Raw genomic sequence first — 21088 nt, forward strand, 5'->3', positions numbered from 1 at the left:
ACGTGAAGTGGTTTTCTGCAGCCATTTAAAAAATACACAAAAGTAAATTAAGACGATTGAGCACAATTTGTGGAATATACTGATACTTTATTAAATACTCATTGCTATATTCATTATATTCATTACGTTTTACGCTGCAAGCGTTTCATTTATTGTCTTTACGTTGAAGGCACCATAATGATTTGCGCCATTTGGAAAACGAAATTAAGGACGAAATTAACACACTTCTAGAACAAAAAATAATGAATGAAAATTTACTTTTCTGTATTCAATATGTATTCTATGTAATAGAGTAATACGTTTCCTCGAAAATTGTGAAATAATATGAAACTGAAATTGTGTTTGATGCTGATTTTATATTATAATGGTGAGTTTTTGTGATTATTGTGTTGTAAAATATTTGGACGGCACTAGACACTTCATGATTAAATCGCAAAATTCAACTCAAAATTCAAAAATTTAACACGTCCGTTGTTTTTTTTTAGCTTGTTTTCACTTTTCATCCAAGGCGTATACTTCTAAGCATCTCAATATGGTGGTGGGTCAACATTTCACAACCATACTGTAGCCATTTTTAAAATATACGAATTACCTGTAAACAAAACATAATACACTTGTGCACGGTTTGTGAACTCTATTCAATAGAACGTTTTATTCGGCAAACGCTTCATTTTTTCCGCACGCAAAACGCAAATTTTCGAATAAAGCATGAGCAGCAGCTAAATACAACTGAAATTATTGAAATAATGCAGAATTCATTCAAACCCTTTTATTTCACTTAAATTCTTTCAATTTCTTAAGTTGGTTTACATTATAATATAATACTACATTTCAAGTGATCAACCTAGGGTTCTACGTTTTATATTATCATTCAGACCCTTGTGATCATCATGATCATTACATTTCACATAAATTTTTTTTTCAAAAAACAATTCTTTTTTTAGTTAGCGAATGGGCGCACCTTGTTCCATAGATTTGCCTTGAGTTCGCCGAGTAATTTGATAGGTTTGGCAATGACAGCTAAATTTGTAGCACATCTTGACTCGCGGATCATATCCCCTTGCCCGGGGCTTGGTATTACATTCAATTCTGGGATAGTTTTTCTTCCAGTGTGCAACCATCATTTCGGCGTTGTTTTGTTTACATCTTCCAAATGTGAGGAAAGGAAATTTTGAAGGCTTTGAATCGTTTGATATACAGTTTGTTCTTGTTCCTGATTATGGAAACCAAAAAAGTAAGTTTTGGTTTCAGCAAAGTCACCAAGAAGACCAGCTTGCAAGGCGGACCAGCGGCATTGGCCGGTCGGGCTTACGGTCGGAATGAGGAGGAAAAGATTGAAATTATTGCATGCCTGGAAGGGCAATCCATTAAGATTGTGGGGTGAGAAATTCTCCATCTATATGAGTAAGTGAAAGATTTATTGTAGTTCTTGTTGGTAGGAAAGAGAATGGAAGTGACGAGCAACTGCCCCTGGTGATTCCATTGCGAGATCAGGACAAAACCACAGTTCCCTCGCGGTTAGCAAAATTGAAAGAAATCCAGGAGGACAAAAATAAACAGCAAACAACTGAAACAACTGCCGCACTGAAAGTAGAGACTCTGGAGCAAAAAGCGGCTCGGGAGATTTTGGAAGACCTGAAGGGTCAGCAGGAGCTTGCAGACGCGAAGGATAATCTCGTGGTTGCGCTAAAGCCGGAAGATTTGCCCCTTGAAGGGGCCGTGGAATCTACGATGGATGATTATGAGTCGATGCCGATACAAAAGTTTGGCATGGCTTTGCTACGTGGGATGGGCTGGAAGGAAGATCCGAATGCTCCGAAAAAAGATGACAAACTACCAGATGGTCCTGTGCTGCGGCCCAAAGGCATGGGACTTGGCGCTGAGCGTGTGCCGAAAGATAAAACGAAGCTGCTGATTCCCCCTGCCAAGGATGAAGCTCTGGTGATGCAGAAAGGGGCCTTCGTGAAAGTGCTCGCTGGCAAGCACAAGGATTGCTATGGGACTGTGAGTACCAAGATGAACTTTTATTATGCTGAAACACTTCTTGAAATCCATACAAGTTTTTGTGTTGATATTGTAGTCAAATAATGGAAAGATGACATTTCAAAAGTCTTATTGCTTTTTCTTTTCGTAAACTTTTTTAATATTTTTTTGTAAAAATTTGGAAAAATCAGGCAGTACATACCGCCTGATTTTCAATAATTTCATTTTCAATGCACATACGACACCATAATGCTTGCAGCCTTTGTTTTATGGAATGACTAGCTGATCCGGCAAACGTTGTTTTGTCATGTAAATTATTTTTAGTGAATATTTTGCCTGTTCATTATAAAAATAACTAATGTGTTTAAATTAGTGATGAAACAGATAGTGGTTTTGCCGGATGCCGGATATCCGGCATACTTCAAGGCCGGATAGCCGGATATTCGGCTCTTTATTTGCGAATACGAAGCTGGGAGAAAATTCATGTGCCGTGAAGCAAATAAAGAATAACATTTTAAGGAGCAATGAACACATTTTTACATGAAAATAATGAATTATGATCAAATTTTCCATTTAGAATGAAAATCCCTTAATAAAATTTCAGGTTTTCTGCAAGAAATACTCTTTCTTGTGGATATATTGAAATAATTTCAGTCATTTCAGTTTCTAGTCGAGTAAAGGTAAATGGGCGTTTACTGGACTAGAAACTGAAATGACTGAAATGAACGTTGCTTTTAGCTGACTTGACAGTGAGCAGCTACTGAGCCGGTGAACTCGCTTGACAATCGGTTGACTCGCCTTGTCTGTCCACACATGTAACAGTACAACGAGCGGAGATAGCGGCCCGAAGTTGGGAATATGAATTTTCAAAAAAATCCCACTGAAATCGAGAGCGAAATTGAAGAGGTGAGCATCTTTGGAAGAAGGGGTCAAGTAATGAGATCCCCTCCGGTGTTGAACCAATCTCCAGCACCAAACCCGAGTAGCCACAAACCCAATGATGAGCAGCCACAATATGAAAAATCAAAACTGAGTGAAGCCAAGAGAGCATGCGATGAACTTTACGAGTACATCAAGCCCCGCAGTAACGTTCATGCTGTGATAAGAAGTCTCACGATAAAAATCAAATCTGCAATTGCAGCTGCTGATCGTGAACAGCAAACCTGGAGAGCAAGAGCAGAAAAGGCGGAGAACACGCTGAAAGAGGCTGTACAGAGTAGACCAAAGGAAGTAGTTTCCACCCCCTTGGGAAATTCCAATCCATTAACCGGAAAAAGGAGAAGGCAAACTCCTGAAGAAAAAAGACTAGCAAAGAAACAGAAAGATGCCAACGAAGGTACTAGAGGTGAAAGTAGCGAAAATAACAAAGATCCTAACGGGTGGCAAAAAGTTGAGAAAAAAACAAAAGGGGATAAAACGAAAGAGAGACCGAAAGTCCGGAAAATGAGACAGAAACAGACGCACTAATTGTCACAACAGCGGGCACCACAACGTATGCCGATATCCTGCGAAAAGTGAAAGACGACCCGACTTTGAAAAATCTCGGAGAGAACGTGGCCAGGGTGAGGCGCACTCAGAACGGTGGAATGCTCTTCGAGTTAAAAAGAGACCGGACGGTTAAGAGCTCAGCATATAAAGAGCTGATAGAGAAATCATTAGGGGAAACGGCTAAGGTGATAGCACTATCACAAGAAATCGTAGTCGAATGCAAGAATCTGGACGAGATCACGACGGAAGACGAGCTGAGAGAAGCCCTGAAGGATCAGTTCGAGCTGGAAGATAAATCCTATACAATACGCTTGAGGAAAGCCTTTAGAGGTACACAAATAGCTACGATAAAACTGCCGAGAAACAAAGCAAACAAGGTGTTAGAGGTTGGTAAGATTAAAGTAGGTTGGACAATATGCCCCTTTAGAGTTACTCAACAAATCGTAAGATGCTTTAAGTGCATGTGTTTCGGGCACTATGCGGCAAAATGCAAAGGCCCCGACAGATCGAAGCTCTGCCTAAGATGCGGTGAAAAGGCACACGTCGCTAAAGACTGTACCAAACCACCCAGATGTCTGCTCTGCAAAACTGAAGAAGGGAATGAGCACAGTACGGGAGGCCCAAGATGTCCGGTCTTCAAAGAGGCACTGATTGCAAAAACAAAATGGAAATAATCCAAATCAATCTGAATCACTGTGACACGGCACAACAATTGCTCTGGCAAGCCGTAGTAGAAACGAGGTGCGACCTAGCAATCATTGCCGAGCCGTATAGAGTGCCCCCCAATAACAGAAATTGGTTGACTGATAAGGCGGGACTGTCCGCGATAATGACGGCGGGAAAATATCCCATCCAGGAAACGGTGTCCAGTGCACACGAGGGGTTCGTGATTGCCAAAATAAACGGGGTCTTTGTATGCAGCTGCTATGCACCGCCGAGTTGGACAATAGAACAGTTCGACCTGATGCTCGATAAGTTAACCGAAGAGCTCATTGGTCGGAAGCCCCTCGTCATCGGCGGAGACTTCAACGCCTGGGCAGTAGAGTGGGGAAGTAGACTCACTAATGCGAGAGGATTCAATCTAATCGATGCTTTTGCAAAACTAGAAGTGAAACTAGCCAATGAAGGTACCACCAGCACATTCCGCAGAAACGGTCGAGAATCTATTGTCGACGTCACCTTCTGTAGCCCGACGCTTGCAGTGAACATGAACTGGAGGGTGTGCGACGACTACACCCACAGTGATCATCAAGCTATTCGATACACCCTTGGCAACAAAATGCCATCATCAATTCGAGGGCCAAGCCCAAATGAACGGAGATGGAAAATTAAGACATTCGACAAAGATCTTTTCATCGAAGCACTCCGAACACGAACTCCACCGGAAATGAATGCAAGTGAACTGACAGACGTTGTAACGAGAGCATGTGATACTGCGATGTTACGGAAAATACAACCAAAAAAACGTACGCCGATCAGTTTATTGGTGGAGCGAAGAGATAAACTTTCTACGCGCCAGCTGTCTTCGGGCTAGACGGTGTATGCAGAGGGCTAGGACTGCCATTGTTAGGGAAGAACGCATGGAATTGTTTAGAGCAGCTAAGCAATCACTAAAACGCGCAATCAGGCTCAGCAAAAGACGATGCTTTAGAGAGCTCTGTCGCGACGTTGATGCGAACCCATGGGGAAGCGCGTATAGAGTGGTGATGGCAAAAATCAGAGGCCCATGGACCCCCCACGAACAGTGCCCGGAAAGGCTGAAATACATTATAGAGGGGCTCTTCCCGCGGCACGAACCGACGATCTGGCCAAGTGCACCATACGGTCAAGAGAGAGAGGAAGTCGAGAGAGTAACCACTGAAGAATTATTAGCTGCAGCAAGGAGACTGAAGGGAAATAAAACACCAGGACCTGACGGTATCCCTAACGATGCATTAAAAGCTTCCATACAAGAGAACCCGAATATGTTCAGAGAAACTCTACAAAAGTATTTGGATGAAGGACATTTTCCTGATATATGGAAGAGACAAAAGCTCATTCTTCTGCCAAAGCCAGGGAAAGCAACAGGAGAACCGTCATCATACAGACCAATTTGTCTGCTGGACACACTTGGTAAACTTCTGGAGAGAATAATACTCAACAGACTGATAAAGTGTACAGAGAGTGAATATGGACTCTCAAAGCTGCAGTTTGGGTTCCGGAAGGGGAGATCCACAGTGGATGCTATCCTGCACCTTACAGAAATAGCTGACAAAGCGCTGAAGCAAAAAAGGCGTGGCAATCGATTCTGCGCCGTTGTAACAGTTGACGTTAAAAACGCATTTAATTGTGCCAGCTGGGAAGCGATCGCAGAGGCACTGCACAAAATGATGGTACCGAACTATCTGTGCAGAATCCTGAAGAGTTACTTCGAAAACAGGATCCTGCTCTTCAACACAGCAAAGGGAGAGAAGTCGTTAAATGTAACAGCGGGTGTCCCACAAGGCTCCATCCTTGGCCCAACGCTTTGGAACGGGAATTTGACAGATAACTAATCCCAAATCTACTTCTCTTTTGGCAGTTTTCGTCTCAGGTTTTCAGTCGAATTTATTATTACACAGTTTTACCGCGAAATACACGCTGACCGTAGTTTATACCGTATACAATGATGTCGAAAAAAGCACGAATGGCCGCAGTTCGTACCGTAATAATAGTGATTACTTTAAAATACTTAGTGCTGAATTACTTTGAGCTGAAGATAGTATCCGAAAAAATAGATTAATAGATTTGGGCCAAGAATTGGATGCAAATAAAAGAGCAATAAATACAATATTGAAGGAACTCCGATTTGTGAAGTGAAAATGATAGTAGATTCACAGGTGGAATAAATACGCGTCCAAAATTTAAATTATGAATGAAAATGAACTTTTTCAAACTTATATTTATATACTTATTCTGTTTCGTAGAACAATACTTTTTTTTTGCAAGTGGGGAGTGAATTTTGAACGAAAATTGTGTCTGATAATAATTTTATATTGTAGTTCTGAGTTTAGTGGAAATCCAAAAAAATATATAGAAAAATAGTTAAACGAGGGTCAGAGCCACATGCTTCAAGTAGTCAAATAACATAAAGTATGAAATTTTTCATTCAAATTTTAACAGTTTAAAACTGCCTTCGAACATGCTAATCTGATAGAGAAATCAAAAATGCTCTTTATATTCTTTATATTCCCCACAATCACGGACGCCGCCATTTAATATAAATATTCTACCTTCGATTAGGGATGCCAGGTATCCAGGCAAATATACTCGCACGGCATATGGAGATATCTTCTGATCTCTTCACTCATAAATGTCCAAAAAGAAACATGCTACGCCAGCGTGCAATACAAAATAACAACGATTTTGTTTAGAAACTATTTGTTTTTCCAATAATTTTCAACTCTGTTAATATCTTCGCATATTTTTAAATATCTTCAAAATAAAGACATTTCTATACATTTGGCATCCCTGATTCGAACGTTTAATGTGCGATTCACATAGCACGTTACGGAGAAGAACGTCTACGTTCCGTCAACGTCTCCACCAATTCACACATGCAGTCAATGCTTCCACCAGCACCGTCACGTCATATGCCGAACGAATGATTTATTTAATTTTATTCATGATGTCGCCACCTACAACAATTTTAAATTGCAATGCCCTCTTTCAAATCAGCATGCCTAGAATCAGTTCTAAATTTTGAAAAATTCAATGAGAATCATTGAATTCAATTATTTAAATGCTTAAACCCCGTATTCCGACCCTTATGCAATAATAATAATAATAGTAGTTGGACATTTGCGACTGGTGGCGACTTTCAATGTGGGGCCATAATTTGGGCCCCGAACTCAATGTTTACAAAAATGTCCAACTAGAGGTAAAAATGTCTAATTAAACGTGTTGCATCACAGATCTGTTCAATTATCTTAATGTCGATGTAGATGTAAATTACTGTATAACCAAATCAAAACAAAAGCCGAGACACAAAGCCCAGACAGAAACCAAACGAGCCGTCCGTCTCCGTTAATTATTCTTTTCTACAAACCCTGCCCGTCGTTTTCGTTGAACGTATGCTGACGGGTCGTTACGTTGCTGGTGTATGTGAATGTTTTCATGAGAATTTCATGGTAGAATCATTGACGTATCGTGATGTGACGGGTCGTGAACGTGACGTGTATGTTGTATGTGAATCGCACTTAATGCTGTTTTTGACGTTTTGAGGGATGCGAGTGCGAGTAAAATAAAAAAAACTTTGAAGTAACTCGCACGCTGGATCACACATGACAGTAACTGACATGATGTGTTCACAGTAGTGCGAACTGAATCAAAACGACTGTCAAAAAAGATCCATTTGAAATGTCAAAAAAGATCCAATGATCAGGAGTGTTATTTCTCTTATGATAATCAACACCAGTGCTTGGAAATATCTGTATCACATCAATCTTTTCAGCTGAATTTCCGGCCACATTCGATCATTATACCATTGCATTCGGGATACCGAAAATGAACCAACGCCAAACCTCACAATCATAGCCAGCCACTCGCAGTTGATTCATCCAGTTTTTTCATTCTGTTTTTCGTTCTGTTCTGCGTTCACGGAATGTGAGCAAAAGAAAATATCCCTAGTTTTGTCATTCATTGACATTAACATACCAGTTCATTCACTATCAGCATCGTTCTCCGACACTGACGAAACGGAGAAATTCGTTGAGGAAGATAAGAAAGTACAGAATGCTCATAATAGTGACAAGAAATTAAATTGTTCAAGCATGCAAGTTTTCCGTCTCAGTTAAATTGCTTTCATTTTACATAGTGAATATGCTGTTCCAAATCCACTTGTCAGAAATGCTTCAAAAGAAGAATTCCGATGTAAAAAATACCGTCTTGACTCAAATTTCAAACATTTATTTTTTTTAAAATTCTGAACACATGAACATGAAATGGTGGTGTCCAAGACACGACCGCAATGGGAATATTTCGAGCTTCCTTTTGCAAACGGATCAAACTATGCTATAGGATTAGCGGATGAAATTACCAACATCCAGCTTTGGCTGACAAAGTTTGCATTCGCTGCTTGGGTCGATTCTGCAAAATGCCCCCTCGCCGTCCAAGCAATCCTTAGCTGTGAGTGTGCATGCAGATCTTGCTCTTTTGTTGGCATTTTCGCTTGCGCCACCGTTTGCGTTGCCCTTTCGGAGTAACTTCAAAAACAACTGAATAAGCAAGGCACTGACTCAATGAGAAAATCACACACATATCGGGATATTGAAAATGAAAAGTCACAACATTCCTGACAATTCAATGGCAATGAATAAATGTGAATGAATTCTCGTGACTCGAGCTTTAAGGAAAGCTCAGAGAGCATAGAATGAATATGAATGAACACAGTTGTAAATTTATTTGCCGTCGATTGAATGACAGCAGCATCGACAAGCAAAATAAACGCGTGACACTGATAAAAATATATTTTCAATGTTGCTTAACAAGCTCAATATTTTCAAGCCCTGATCAACACTATGAAAAAGGTATTGTTACCAAAGGCGAAAATAATTAAACTTATAGAATGAACGAACTACATTTTTCCGTCAATTTTTTAATTGACCATTGCATCTCTAAAAGAGCATTTTATATTGCAAGGTATTAGAACCTGACCGAATATAAACAACCTACGAATAACGCTTAGTTCACTCCAAGATTTCAATGTGGGAACAAAATTCAACATCGGCGAATTTCGATACGTACATACATAGCAAAAGTAGAATGTTTTGGAGACGTTTTTTCCTAACGTCGGTGAAAACAGCTTTGCTAGTGAAGCTGACCGAATTAAATACGCTTAATTATGATCCGCTAGTCCTGGTGATGAATATAACGGTAAAGCAATCTGCGCTTCGTGTTGATGATGGACGTAATCTTCTGAGCCAACTACCGGCTTAATTGTGGAGAAGGCATTACGGTTTCTCACGAGGTATCTTTTCCGGTTGGAATGTAACGATGTATTTCTATCAAAATGAACATAAAAGGTTGTATGAAAGGTTTGCTACACTTCTGGTTTTCAATTATTGAAACATCGTACTTACTCCACAGATACGGGAACCCTTATTCGGAACAAGTTTGTCGTCTCCGCAAAAATCTACCCAGCGCGTCTGTAAATATGTTTCCGAGGGTATACGATAAAAGCTAACGCGAACATTTTCACTCGTATTCGGGCGGCCTTTCACTGAGCAACGCCTTTTGAATGTCCACTTTCCCTGATATAATATTTCTCCGAACGAAATAAAAACAAACGAAGTCACAGTCACGTAAATGTTTACTCCTGCGATTTGAAAATATTCGATAAAAAGTGAAAGTTGCCAGATGATTTTTTAAAAAAGTCTGTAAAAATATGTGAAAGTCTGTTAAACATGTGGAAATGTCTGTAAAAGTGTGCGGATCTGTAGAAATGTCTTTTAACGTCAATTTTCATATATTCATTAATATTTTGTACGTCGCGTACACGTAAGATTGTCTTTTGTATATTATTGTATATTTTGTATATAGACAGCCATTTAATTCCAAACCTATATAGTGGTTCTCAGATTTCGATGAAAAGTGGCAGATTGTTTTTATCGCAAAGCATTAAATTCGTATTTTTTTTTATTTTTTCGTTAGAGTGGTCCGAAAAATTATTTTTTCCCAAAACTGATTTTTTTTAAAACTTCGTAACTTCAGAATCACTGAACCGGTTTAGATTATCGACCTATGTAAATGAAGCCAATGAGCTAGCTTTTTATTAAAAAATAATTAACTTCTAAAAAAAAGGATTTTATTTTCGTAATTATCGATCGATTGTATATTGTATTGCTTTGGACTAGAGGGCGCTATATGTTTTATACTTTTCTGGAAAGATGAGCATGTTTTACATAACATATCTTGATTTCAGAGATGCAGAGAACACATGGAATGTCTGTATATATATACTAGCTGACTCGGCGAGCTTCGTCCCGCCCAAAATTATTGTTTTGATATGAATTCTTTAGAACGAATTTCTTAACTTTTTCATTGTTCTATGGGTAGAATACAATAAAATGAAGATAGCTCAAATTGATTAATCGGATTTTGCGATTAGCAACACATTTGGCCTTCCATTTTTACCATTTTTATTTATATAGATAGATAGGTATAAGATATAGGAATGCGTTGTTTTGCCTGGAAATCTATTTCCACTTTCGAACAAAGATTAAGTTCGTTAGCGCAAATATCGAATGGCCTAACAACGATTATCATGATGTAATTTTCGGTCATATGGGAATTCAATATTCCAAATTTTCCGACATTCCTTCGGAATTTTCTGAAAATTTTCCGATTTTGCTCTCCACTATATTGATCTACGGGAGGAGACGAATCTAACAAAATAAAGAAGGCTAAAATCGGGCCGTCCCTTCTTCGGGTTTTCCGCTTACGAACAGATTTGTCTTTCCATTTTTATTCATATAGATAGATACAGGCTAACAGTGCGAGGTTGAAGAGATGCTCATGAACTGGGATAAAACGATCTCCGTTATCGCTTGGATGTAGTCAATCTTAATATTACTCAAAGATGTTCAGTCAGGGCTTTGATAATCAACTCATTGTCGTTTACTCAAAAGAGACCCCTCTAGGAGAGTCATTTTTAAGGAAATTAGCGACGCACATGTCCGTCCGCACGTTTGCTAAAAAATGATTCGCTTTGCGCCGGCAGTCCTAATTCGGTTTACCTCTGTTCTCTCACTGTCATGATATTTCGAAGTGTAGTATAGTAAATGTATAGTATGTATAGTGAATGAATGCAATTTTTCATTCATCGTGAAGAATCGTATCGTCTCTTTCATCTGCAATGATGTCGGGGCAAAAGTACTTATGAAATCATAAAAAAACGTTGAGGTGAACAAGTTATTGTTACCAAACAAAACACCAACAGAATGCAAAAGATATTGAAGTACTGTTGTTGGCCACTGAGCGATACTATGCTCACGACATCACTGCGGTGCGACCTATTTTGCGAACGTAACCACTGTGGTTACGCCGGACGGCAAAGTGTTAATGAATGATTCAAAAAATAGGTCTAACGTCATGTGTATTGATATAAATTAAATATGAAAACTTTTTATGTTTTAAAACTATGGAAAAATGTCATACGGTGAGTCAAATATCTTTGATGTGATGAATAGAGCCTCTCATTTTTCATAAACCTGTGAAATATTGTTATATCCAAAAAGTCTGCAACAAAAATAAAGTATTTCACAGATATGTCTGTGAAATTATAAACATATCTGTAAATCTGGCATCTCTGGTGGGTTGAGAATTTATTACAAGAAATCGCTTGAAAAAAATGCATGAATTTGCTTGAAAATGAAGTGAATTAAGTCCGCACCACTTAGGTTCACACGGTGTGAGTAGCTATACTGCAGTAACTGATTGGGCCGACTCGTATGCTTACTCGCACCGTATAAACTAGGCTTAAGTGTAAGTACTACGAATTCAAATAAGCAGAGAACATCAAACAATTATTTTCATCCAAGAATGATAAAAAGCTTGGAACTATCTTCAAGAATGATAATTTGATAGATCCTCATTACACTTCACTTCACTTACTTCACCACAGTAGTTTTTACTCCTTGCAGTAGTTTTTACAGTGAAAGTCTGTTCTCTGAAGCTTGGTCTGGTGTTCAATATGAAGAATCATCGATCGGTTAAAAAAATCATAATAAAAGTGGTATTGGTAAGGAATTAATGTGATGAGCTCATGTTTTTTATTAAAAAAAATATTTACCTCATGTTAATGAGAAATTATGGATTTTTTTTTCTGATAGTTATCGGATATCCGTTTCATCTTTAGTTTAAATGTTTTAACGATCTATAAAATTAATCGATTTTGATCGAAGAAGGACAGAATCCTCGTGGGTATCGAGCATAAACGTGAAGGCTTTAACGTGTATTGCATTGAACCGTGGGAAAATAGACTTCCCGCACCCTAGTATGATGTGGAGATGGAGATGAGATTTATGACATACAGAGAAATAAAGTGCTTTAGAGATGACCGCCGACAAAAATAATAAAAACACAATTTTTTTTGTTTCAATATATTTTACTGTCGCAACTGACATGCTTGATCTCTGTAATGTTAAATGTAAAGTGGAAAAAGTAATATATTTTTGTTGTAAAATAGAAAAATAAAACAAAAAACAATATTTATTTCGTTAAATTGCTATCCTGTTGATGAAAAACACGCGCTTTCGTTTTGAATATGGATTTTATAAGTGCTAGGAATTGTGAATCCAAGGATACGCCAAACAACTTCATTCCTGATGAACAGGCCAATTTGGTACCTCATCATTTCGTCGTTGTGATTCGATCGAGGAATATTCACATCGGTATTCTAAATTCGATACACATCCATATTGCTTCCTTTTTTCAGGACTTGCAAATGTATTCATTGCTCTTCACCGAACAACAAAGCTTGACATCAATATGAACATTGAACATTCGCTTAGCTGGAGAGAATATGGTACTACTCAACGATTTGGAATGTCAATATCTGCGTTGTTGATATTTGTGAATGCTCATCCACTATTATCAGAATTTCATCGTTGATATATTGGATATCACCATACGATTTTGATCGCGTCGTTGATAAAATCTTTTTGGAAAGCGCCTTTTACATTTTCTATCTGCCATGCAAGGTTATAAAAGATTTAGATCACCACGTGGGCAATGAATCACGTTTGTGGTAACAATATCGAACAGTTACTCATATTCTGGGATCCGATTGCTCCGAATCTCCATCGGGTCTTACGATTCGTCTTTTGCATTCTGAAATCCGTTCGACCTCAATTCATCCGTGCTATAAAATGTGGCAATCTTGCTTTGGCGCAAAATAAACATGAAAGTAATTAATCCTTATTCGTGAAGCAATTTACTCTGATACTCTGATTAGAAGACACGAAAGCAATATTAAATTGCTAAAATTTGAATGAAAATCATTACTCGATGTTGTTTAAATACTTAGAAGACAGTCCTAACTTAACGTTTCTTCTATAAATCTCTTTGCATTTCTGCCTAAACATTATCCGTAATATAAAATCATTATCAGAGGCAATTTCCGTATGAATGTGTTATCTTGTCTTCATCTTTCCTAAGAGTCCTTTTTTCATTTATAATTGTTGTTCTAAAAGCGTGTTCATTTCACCTGAAAATTCATTACCATTTTTGCTTCACAGAAATAGCTCAACATCGAATTGCATGATAGGTTGCCACATTTACACAACTCGATTGACCTTGAGTTGCGATCCGTTAAGGTAATTCTGATTCGATCGGATTTCAGAATACAGGAGAATAGTTAATCATAGGTGGATCTAGAATTTCCGAGGAAATCAATACATCCTTTTGTTCCGTGCGTAATTTTTCGACTAACTAAACTATAAATGTGCGTATAAGGGAATCTTCGCTTTTGTCTTTCAACCGAATGCATCCAGCAACATGTTGGACGGAATGCGTGTAATTTTGTAACAGAGCTCATTAAAGATTTTTCTGTTTGAACACACGTGCTGTCGTTTGAATAGAGGCTGTGTCGGTGTTGCTCATGATAGCGTCTCGTAAGTGAATGTATTCTGTTGATTGTGTCATAGGAATCGTAGTCGTTCGCTCTCTACCTTTGCGTATATGTATTACTGGCACAGTAATTTCGCGTCAATTCATCAAACGACACATATAAAAAATCAACGAGCGCACTCTCTTGTTTGATTCGTCTCCTCCAACCACATGTTTAAATTCAAAATGAGCAATGATGTTCTTAATGATTGAAGTAACTTTGGCCCATTGAATCTGCACACGTGTTCTCCAGCCGGTTTTTTGACGTAGGACTACGTCTAACCGGAAGATATAGGGGGTGAAATGGAAATCTAGGCACTGAACAAGTAGGAAAAAATGCAAGATTTGGAACGCTTATAACTCGAGCATTTCTCAATAGATCGCAAAGGTTTTTGCATCAATTGATAGGAATTATATCTACGCATCTATCATAACGAATAACATTTCATTTTTCTTGAGATAAATAATTGAATAATTGTGAAATATCAAGCATTGTCAAAATGCACTATGTGCCCATTTTTGATTGGTCCATTTTGTGCTCCTCAAATCGTACCGACCAAAACGGGCAACCAGAGCAGCAGCGAAATAGAATGAAGCACGATTGGAAATGAAAAAGAAAAAAAATTAACGAAACATTGGTCGCAGCCTCACACATGCGTAATTCTCGAGCCAGCCAGTCAGCTTAAAAATCCCCGCTCCGCTGCCGCAACGATCATTCTCATCCAAACCGTACACCACATCGGTTCGCATCACAACACATCAACCAACCCAAGCAGCCATGTCTGGACATGGCAAAGGAGGAAAGTGAAGGGAAAGGCAAAATCCGGCAACGGCAACGCGATTCGAGCGCATTGGTCTGGAGTTCCCCGCAAGGGTAGCTAGGCCGAGCGCGTTAGTACCAGTGCACCAGTCCACCTAGCCGGCGTTATATAGTTTAGGCCGCCGAAGTGATCGAGTTAGCTGGCAAAGCTGCTCGCGACGATAAGAAAACCCGCATTCGGAACAGAACACATTCGGTTCGGTGGACATCAAGACAACAGGCAGTTGCAGCGAGTGGCGAGTGGCAAACGCAATCGCAAAACGGCATCAGGTAGCAGAAGAAAAAAGTTTGTTCTTTATACAAACTGCTTTGGTGGCAAATCCAGAACAAGGCGGCATCGAGGGCGTTCGAAATGTTTTTTTTTCAAAACCGAGAGTACTAAGTTTTCTAAATTGGAACCATTCCATAAAACAAGGCGCTTTTCAGGGCCATTAAACCTTCCAAAAAAGAGTTTAGGAAATACAGTTCAATGCTTTCTAAAACATTATCCAAAATAATAGTAAAACACAAATTGATTTTTTCATAATTTGTTTGCCAGGATCTGATGAGTATGTGAATTTGGCAGTTGTTCTGAACTTATTGATAGTTGGGGACTTTCCTGATTATTCAATTTTCACCAATTCTTAAATTGTTTCCAGATTGAAAGTACAGTAATTTAAAATTAGTTCGACATTTAGCTTATTGGACGGACATGTAATGCTTATTTAGTTGGACATTTTTGTAAACATAGAGATCCAAATTATGACCCCACATTGAAAGTCGACACTATACCACTGTCATCGCAAATGTTCAATTACAGGTTAAAATCGCCTCAAATGCGACACTGAGTGGCGCTTCGGCACGTCGCATTGAATGTAATTTACTATACAACATGTCACAAAGCTGGATGGGAAGAAATTTTCCAACTGTGAAAGCTGTGGCGAGTGGCAACAAATCGCTAAACAGGAAGGTTTAGCCGAACAAGATGGGGATATCGAGTGATAACAAAACAATAAACTCTTTAGATTGAAGATAATTTTGTGATCCTGAAAAGGACCCTTTTTAGCCTGCATGTGAATCCAACGAGCGAACAAATCGTAATGAATGTATTTTTTTGCCATCGCTCCCTATTAACGCTCATTCGTTCGTCTCGTTGGACTCGCCCCTCTGGCTGAGTCTGCCGATTTGTCTCTATCCTGTGAGTGTGTACTGCTAGAGTATAAAACACGCGGACCCCAAAAAAATATCTTATTTTCTTGCAAACCGTAAACCCGTGTGGTTGTACGGCATCGGTATCGTGGACGTAACAAAGGAGTTTCGGCCGTCGGAGTGCTCGAGTTGGCTTGCAAAGCTGCTCACGACAATCAGAAAACCCGCATCAAGAACAGAGCAGCTTCGGTTCGGCGCTCATCAAGGCAACAATTAGTTTCAGTGAGTGGCAAACGCAATCGCAAAACGACAGCTGGTAGAAGAAGGTAAAAGTTTGTCTATACAGACTGCTTTGGTGGCAAAAGCAGCCACCATAAACCACGGCGCTTTTCAGGGCCATTAAACCTTTCAAAAAAGAGTTTAGGAAATACAGTTCAATGCTTTCTAAAATAATATCCAAAATAATAATAAAACACAAATTTATTTTTTCATAATTTGTTTGCCAGGATATGATGAGTATGAGAATTTGGCAGTTGTGCTGAGCTTATTGAAGATTGGGGATTTTCCCGATTATTCAATTTTCACCAATTCTTAAATTGCTTCTAGATTGAAAGTACAGTAATTTATATTTAGCTCGACAGTTAGATAATTGGATGGACCTGTAATGCGACATTTTTGTGACCATAGAGTTCGGGGTCCAAATTATGACCCCACATTGAAAGTCGACACTGTACCACTGTCATCGGAAATGTTCAATTACAGGTTAAAATCGCCTCCAATGCGACACTGAGTGTTTCTCCGGCACGTCGCATTAAATGTAATTTACTGAACAACATGTCACAAGCTGGATGGGAAGAAATTTTCCAACTGTGAAAGCTGTAGCGAGTGGCAAACGCAATAGCTTAACAGGAAGGTTTAACCGAACAAGATGGGAATATCGAGTGATAACAAAAACACAACACCAAAGGTTCTTTTTAGAACCATCAACATGTTCATAAAGAGTAAACAGTAAACTAATCCATTTTTCAGGTAGATAGGAAAATAAAACAATATATTTAAAATATATATTTAACAAAAGCTGTCCCCTTTGTATAGTCCTACGTCACTCCGGTTATGTCCCCGACATTACCCACCCGTCTTTTTTTATCAGGATTGACGACAATTGTTTGTTGTTTGTTATTTTACATTCCAAGCATGTTTGTGATTAGAAAAAATTCAATAATTCATTGTGCTCATCCAAAAAGGCCTTCAGCTCGCCGGCGATGCGTCTACCTTTAGTTCCATGAAGAGGACGAAGTGCCATCTGGCATTCAACAACGTAAATAATTCGTCTTGTTTGATAAACGAACGACGGATCATTTATTCGGTCTTATTTATATTAAAATACAAATATCACGTTTAAAAATAGGAGATAGGGGTTGCCATTTTTTATTGCCTGTTAGCCATTTTTTTAAGCCAAATTTGTGCAAAAATACAAAAGCAAAATTATTCAAAATTTTTTTCTCGCATAGGACCACCCTAATCGTAAATATACAGTAATCGGTATCCTAGCGGTATCATATATAGTTTACGACCTATTCTCATTACTACCAAGTTTTTTGAGTATAATTTCATTAAAATCGGTCAAGCCGTTTCGGAGGAGTTCGTCCACGAAAATCGTGACAGGAGATTTTTATATATATAGAGATGATTACCACGATGATGGATAATGATTTATTCTCAAATTATGAAATCTACATCGGCATAATCCTATTCTTCCACCGATTTCCTCCTACAGATAACCGAATCTAATCACATCCCTTAACACGTCACTCATTCGTTTCCTGTACTTGGCTTCCGATTGTTCGTTAATCACGAACGGCATCTCCAACTGTTGAGTTTCTTTGAACTTTTCTGCTTGGGCATCCAAATCGGGAAGGTCTTTGTTTTCGATGCACAACAATGGCACAATAAAGATCGCCATCAGTAGGCCAAACTTGCCGCAAGCCTTCAGCTGGCGGAGCAGTGCCGTAAATGGGAACTGTCTCGTCGCGTCTCCTCCCAGTCTATCGAGTAGTTCCTTCAGTGACCCGTAGTAAATACGAATTAGCTCGTCGTAGTGCTTTCTGCGTAGCTCCCCATCGGTACAGCTGAAAATGAAGTACACCAGGTCGAGCACCGGGGAAACGTAGCGGCAGATTTGCCAGTCCAGCAAAACTATATCCGTGGGAACACCTTTCTGCGAGATAACCCGAAATTGAACTCCACATGATGTAATAAACTTTTTGCACACCTACCTTGTACGCAAACATCAGGTTATTGATCCAGCAATCACCGTGCCCCAAGACGCTATACGGTTCGCCTACTTTGGAGCTTGTCAGATTTGCCATATCCTCGAACATGTGGCTTTTGAGCTTCTCCAACTTCTGACGGACCTTTTCTTCGTTCGGCTCAAGGCTACCTATCGCTCTGTCCATCGACATAGTCATCATTGTCATGAACGCTTCGCTTGATGTCATCGCAGCAGTCATCGGATCAGCCACTTTGAACTGTTCGAAAACATCCGGCCGTTGTTCCTTCAAAGCGAACGACACCGCGTGTAATCTCCCCAGTTGGATCATTAGCAGCCGTGCGTGCTCAAAGTTTACCGGGTTTGATTTGTCCCACATGCGATAGTTCTGCAGCCTCAGGTCATCCATCAAAATTGCTGACTCCTGTTTAGCCATATCGAGATAGGCGAGGTAACACTTTGGTGTATTGAAGAAACCGATTCCTAGTTCTTCAGTGATGCCTTTCTCGCGTTGAAACTCGGTGATCGTGGGCAGAAACAGTGAATATGCTTGCACTTCCCGATCGAATATCGACAATGTATTGAACTGCTCGCGACGCGCGTCATTTGTGGGGGGAATCTTACACAGAATCACCAGCTCGCGATTGCCTTCGACGATCCGGGCCCGGAACATCTCAGCCACAAAACCATCACCTTTGTTGGAGCCCACCTCGAAGCTGACCTCGAACTGGCCCGGTGTGAATCCTTCCTGGGGAGCGATGCGAGCGACGGCATCGTGTAAGTATTGGGGTAACGCACCAAATGATGGTTTTCCTTCGACGCCGTTCGATTGCTTCGACGTGTCCAGGGACGTCATCGCTGCCAGTGGCTCCGTGGGTTCGAGAGGTGCTTCACTACCCATTTGTTGTTATGCTAGCCGAATTTCGACTTCTACTGAGCGCGGGTGAAGGCGCCGATGTTTTTTCATACTTTTCACAACTCTCGGATGTTATCTAATCAAATTCTATTATCTTTTATGTCTTTGCCTGTCGGTATGCAATATATACTGTATGGTGGTGGTTGTCTATCAATCTGGTTATGCTATACTCGAGATATGGATTTATTGTTTCTATTTCTTCCAAATTTTGCTAAATCACGATTGACGCTGTCGCTGAGGAAGAACTTTGTAGCAAAATTACTTTATCGCGAAGATAAATTCAATAGTAGAACGATAACCCTTCCGTCATCTATCGCAATCAAACCGGTCACTTACCTTAAACCCTTTGCTACATCTATCAAATAGATTGTGATTATGTTAGGAAGATTAGATGATTTAATAATTAGCATTGGACATTCATGCAACGATGGATCACCGTTTGTTTGAATTTCATCGTCTTGTGATAACTGTGTTCATCTTCATATAGGGCAGAAGTAACTACACTCTGTCCAGCTTCTATAAGACCAGGTGCTAATCTTGCTGATATGTGTCATTGTAAACAAACAATGCTTCAATTTATATTCTAGTGTGCAGTAATTGGTGACTATCACACACTGCATGATTTACATATGAGTGTGTACAAACAAGCTTAAATCAATGTTGTTGTATTTTTCAAGTGTCAAGTTTGTATAAGACCAGCTACATTTTCCGTTGTATTAATCAATAAATCTGGAAAATACCGAAAGGAAAAGTGCTCACGGAGAGAGAAGGAAGACAAACCGATGCATTTCACCAATGAAATGTTGGTATCAGAAAAATTGCTCATCGGATTGGACGATCCCATCAAGTAGTGCTCAATTATTTGGCGAATCCTCAAGGATACGGTAAGGAGAAGAAATCTCAGCGTAAATGGAAGCTCTCTGACCAGGATAAGCGGGAAATAGCTAGAACAGCTTCGAATACCTCAAAAATATGCAAATAAAGCAATATTTCAATTTAAATGTTACTCGGGGGACAGTTCGTCAAGTTTAGGTAAAAAATCCTCACATAAAAAGGGCTTTAAAGGTTCAAGTTTCTCATCTTACCATCAAGCTCCATCTCACATCAGAAGATGTCTGAGTTTTGCCAAAGCTCACATGAACCGACATTCGGACATGGTATGTTGTGACAAAGAATGTTTCCAAAAGAATACATTTTGTTATATCCCAAAACGAAAAGTTCTTCAATGTACAGGTTATCTTCACTGATGAAAAAAGTTCTATTTTGATGGTCCTGATGGTTTCAACGTGTACTGGCGTGATTTATGGAAAAAGGAACAGTATTTTTCAACCAGGAATTTTGGTGGAGGCTCGCGCATGGTTTGGGCGGGGTTCTATGAAACCGGAAAGCTTTCATATCATTCAAGGATTACATACATGTTCTGAAATCCTATCCTATCGTTTTTGAGTGGATATCGTCACAAAAAAATCACATTCCAGCAAAACAATGCTACTATTCATACCAGCAAGGAAACTAAGCAATGGATCAAGGACCAAAAACTTATTTTTTTGGACTGGCCGGCTCGCTGTCCAGCCTTGAATCCTGTTGAAAATCTTAGGGGGATTCTTGTGCGCAGAATCTACACTGAGGGAAAACGGTACACCACGATTGAACGCTCAGCAGTGTAATGAAGTAGCACTACGCTTGACCGACCGAAGAATATTTGTTTGGTAGACTCTGTTGAAAATTAAATCTTAGGTTAGTGGGTTATTATTAGGATTGGACGATCTTTATAAAAAGATCGAACTTGTCGAATCGATTTTTAAACGGCGTAGGGATCGATCCACTAATAAAATCGGTACCAAAGAATCGATCTTTG

At 39.4% G+C, this 21088-nt stretch overlaps 2 protein-coding genes across 2 annotated transcripts in view; one reads left to right on the top strand and one right to left on the bottom strand.

Annotated features, from left to right (window-relative positions):
* The first annotated feature begins 1095 nt into the window (after positions 1-1095).
* The window catches only part of LOC129775362 (G-patch domain and KOW motifs-containing protein), a 44450-nt gene continuing 24457 nt past the window's right edge, over positions 1096-21088 (top strand). Inside the window, exons 1-2 of the mRNA XM_055780038.1 lie at positions 1096-1380; positions 1440-2004. Coding sequence (XP_055636013.1) covers positions 1220-1380; positions 1440-2004 — 726 coding nt within the window. The 5' untranslated portion in view covers positions 1096-1219. The remainder of the gene's footprint in view (positions 1381-1439; positions 2005-21088) is intronic.
* LOC129775364 (uncharacterized) lies at positions 17736-19272 on the bottom strand. Its single transcript, XM_055780043.1, has 2 exons — positions 18322-19272; positions 17736-18263 (listed from the first exon to the last, which is right to left on the bottom strand). Exons 1-2 carry the CDS (start codon positions 19213-19215, stop codon positions 17817-17819), a joined length of 1341 nt encoding a protein of 446 aa, XP_055636018.1. The 5' UTR covers positions 19216-19272; the 3' UTR covers positions 17736-17816.

Source organism: Toxorhynchites rutilus, chromosome 3 (genome assembly GCF_029784135.1).
Source record: "Toxorhynchites rutilus septentrionalis strain SRP chromosome 3, ASM2978413v1, whole genome shotgun sequence".
NCBI lineage: Eukaryota > Metazoa > Arthropoda > Insecta > Diptera > Culicidae > Toxorhynchites > Toxorhynchites rutilus.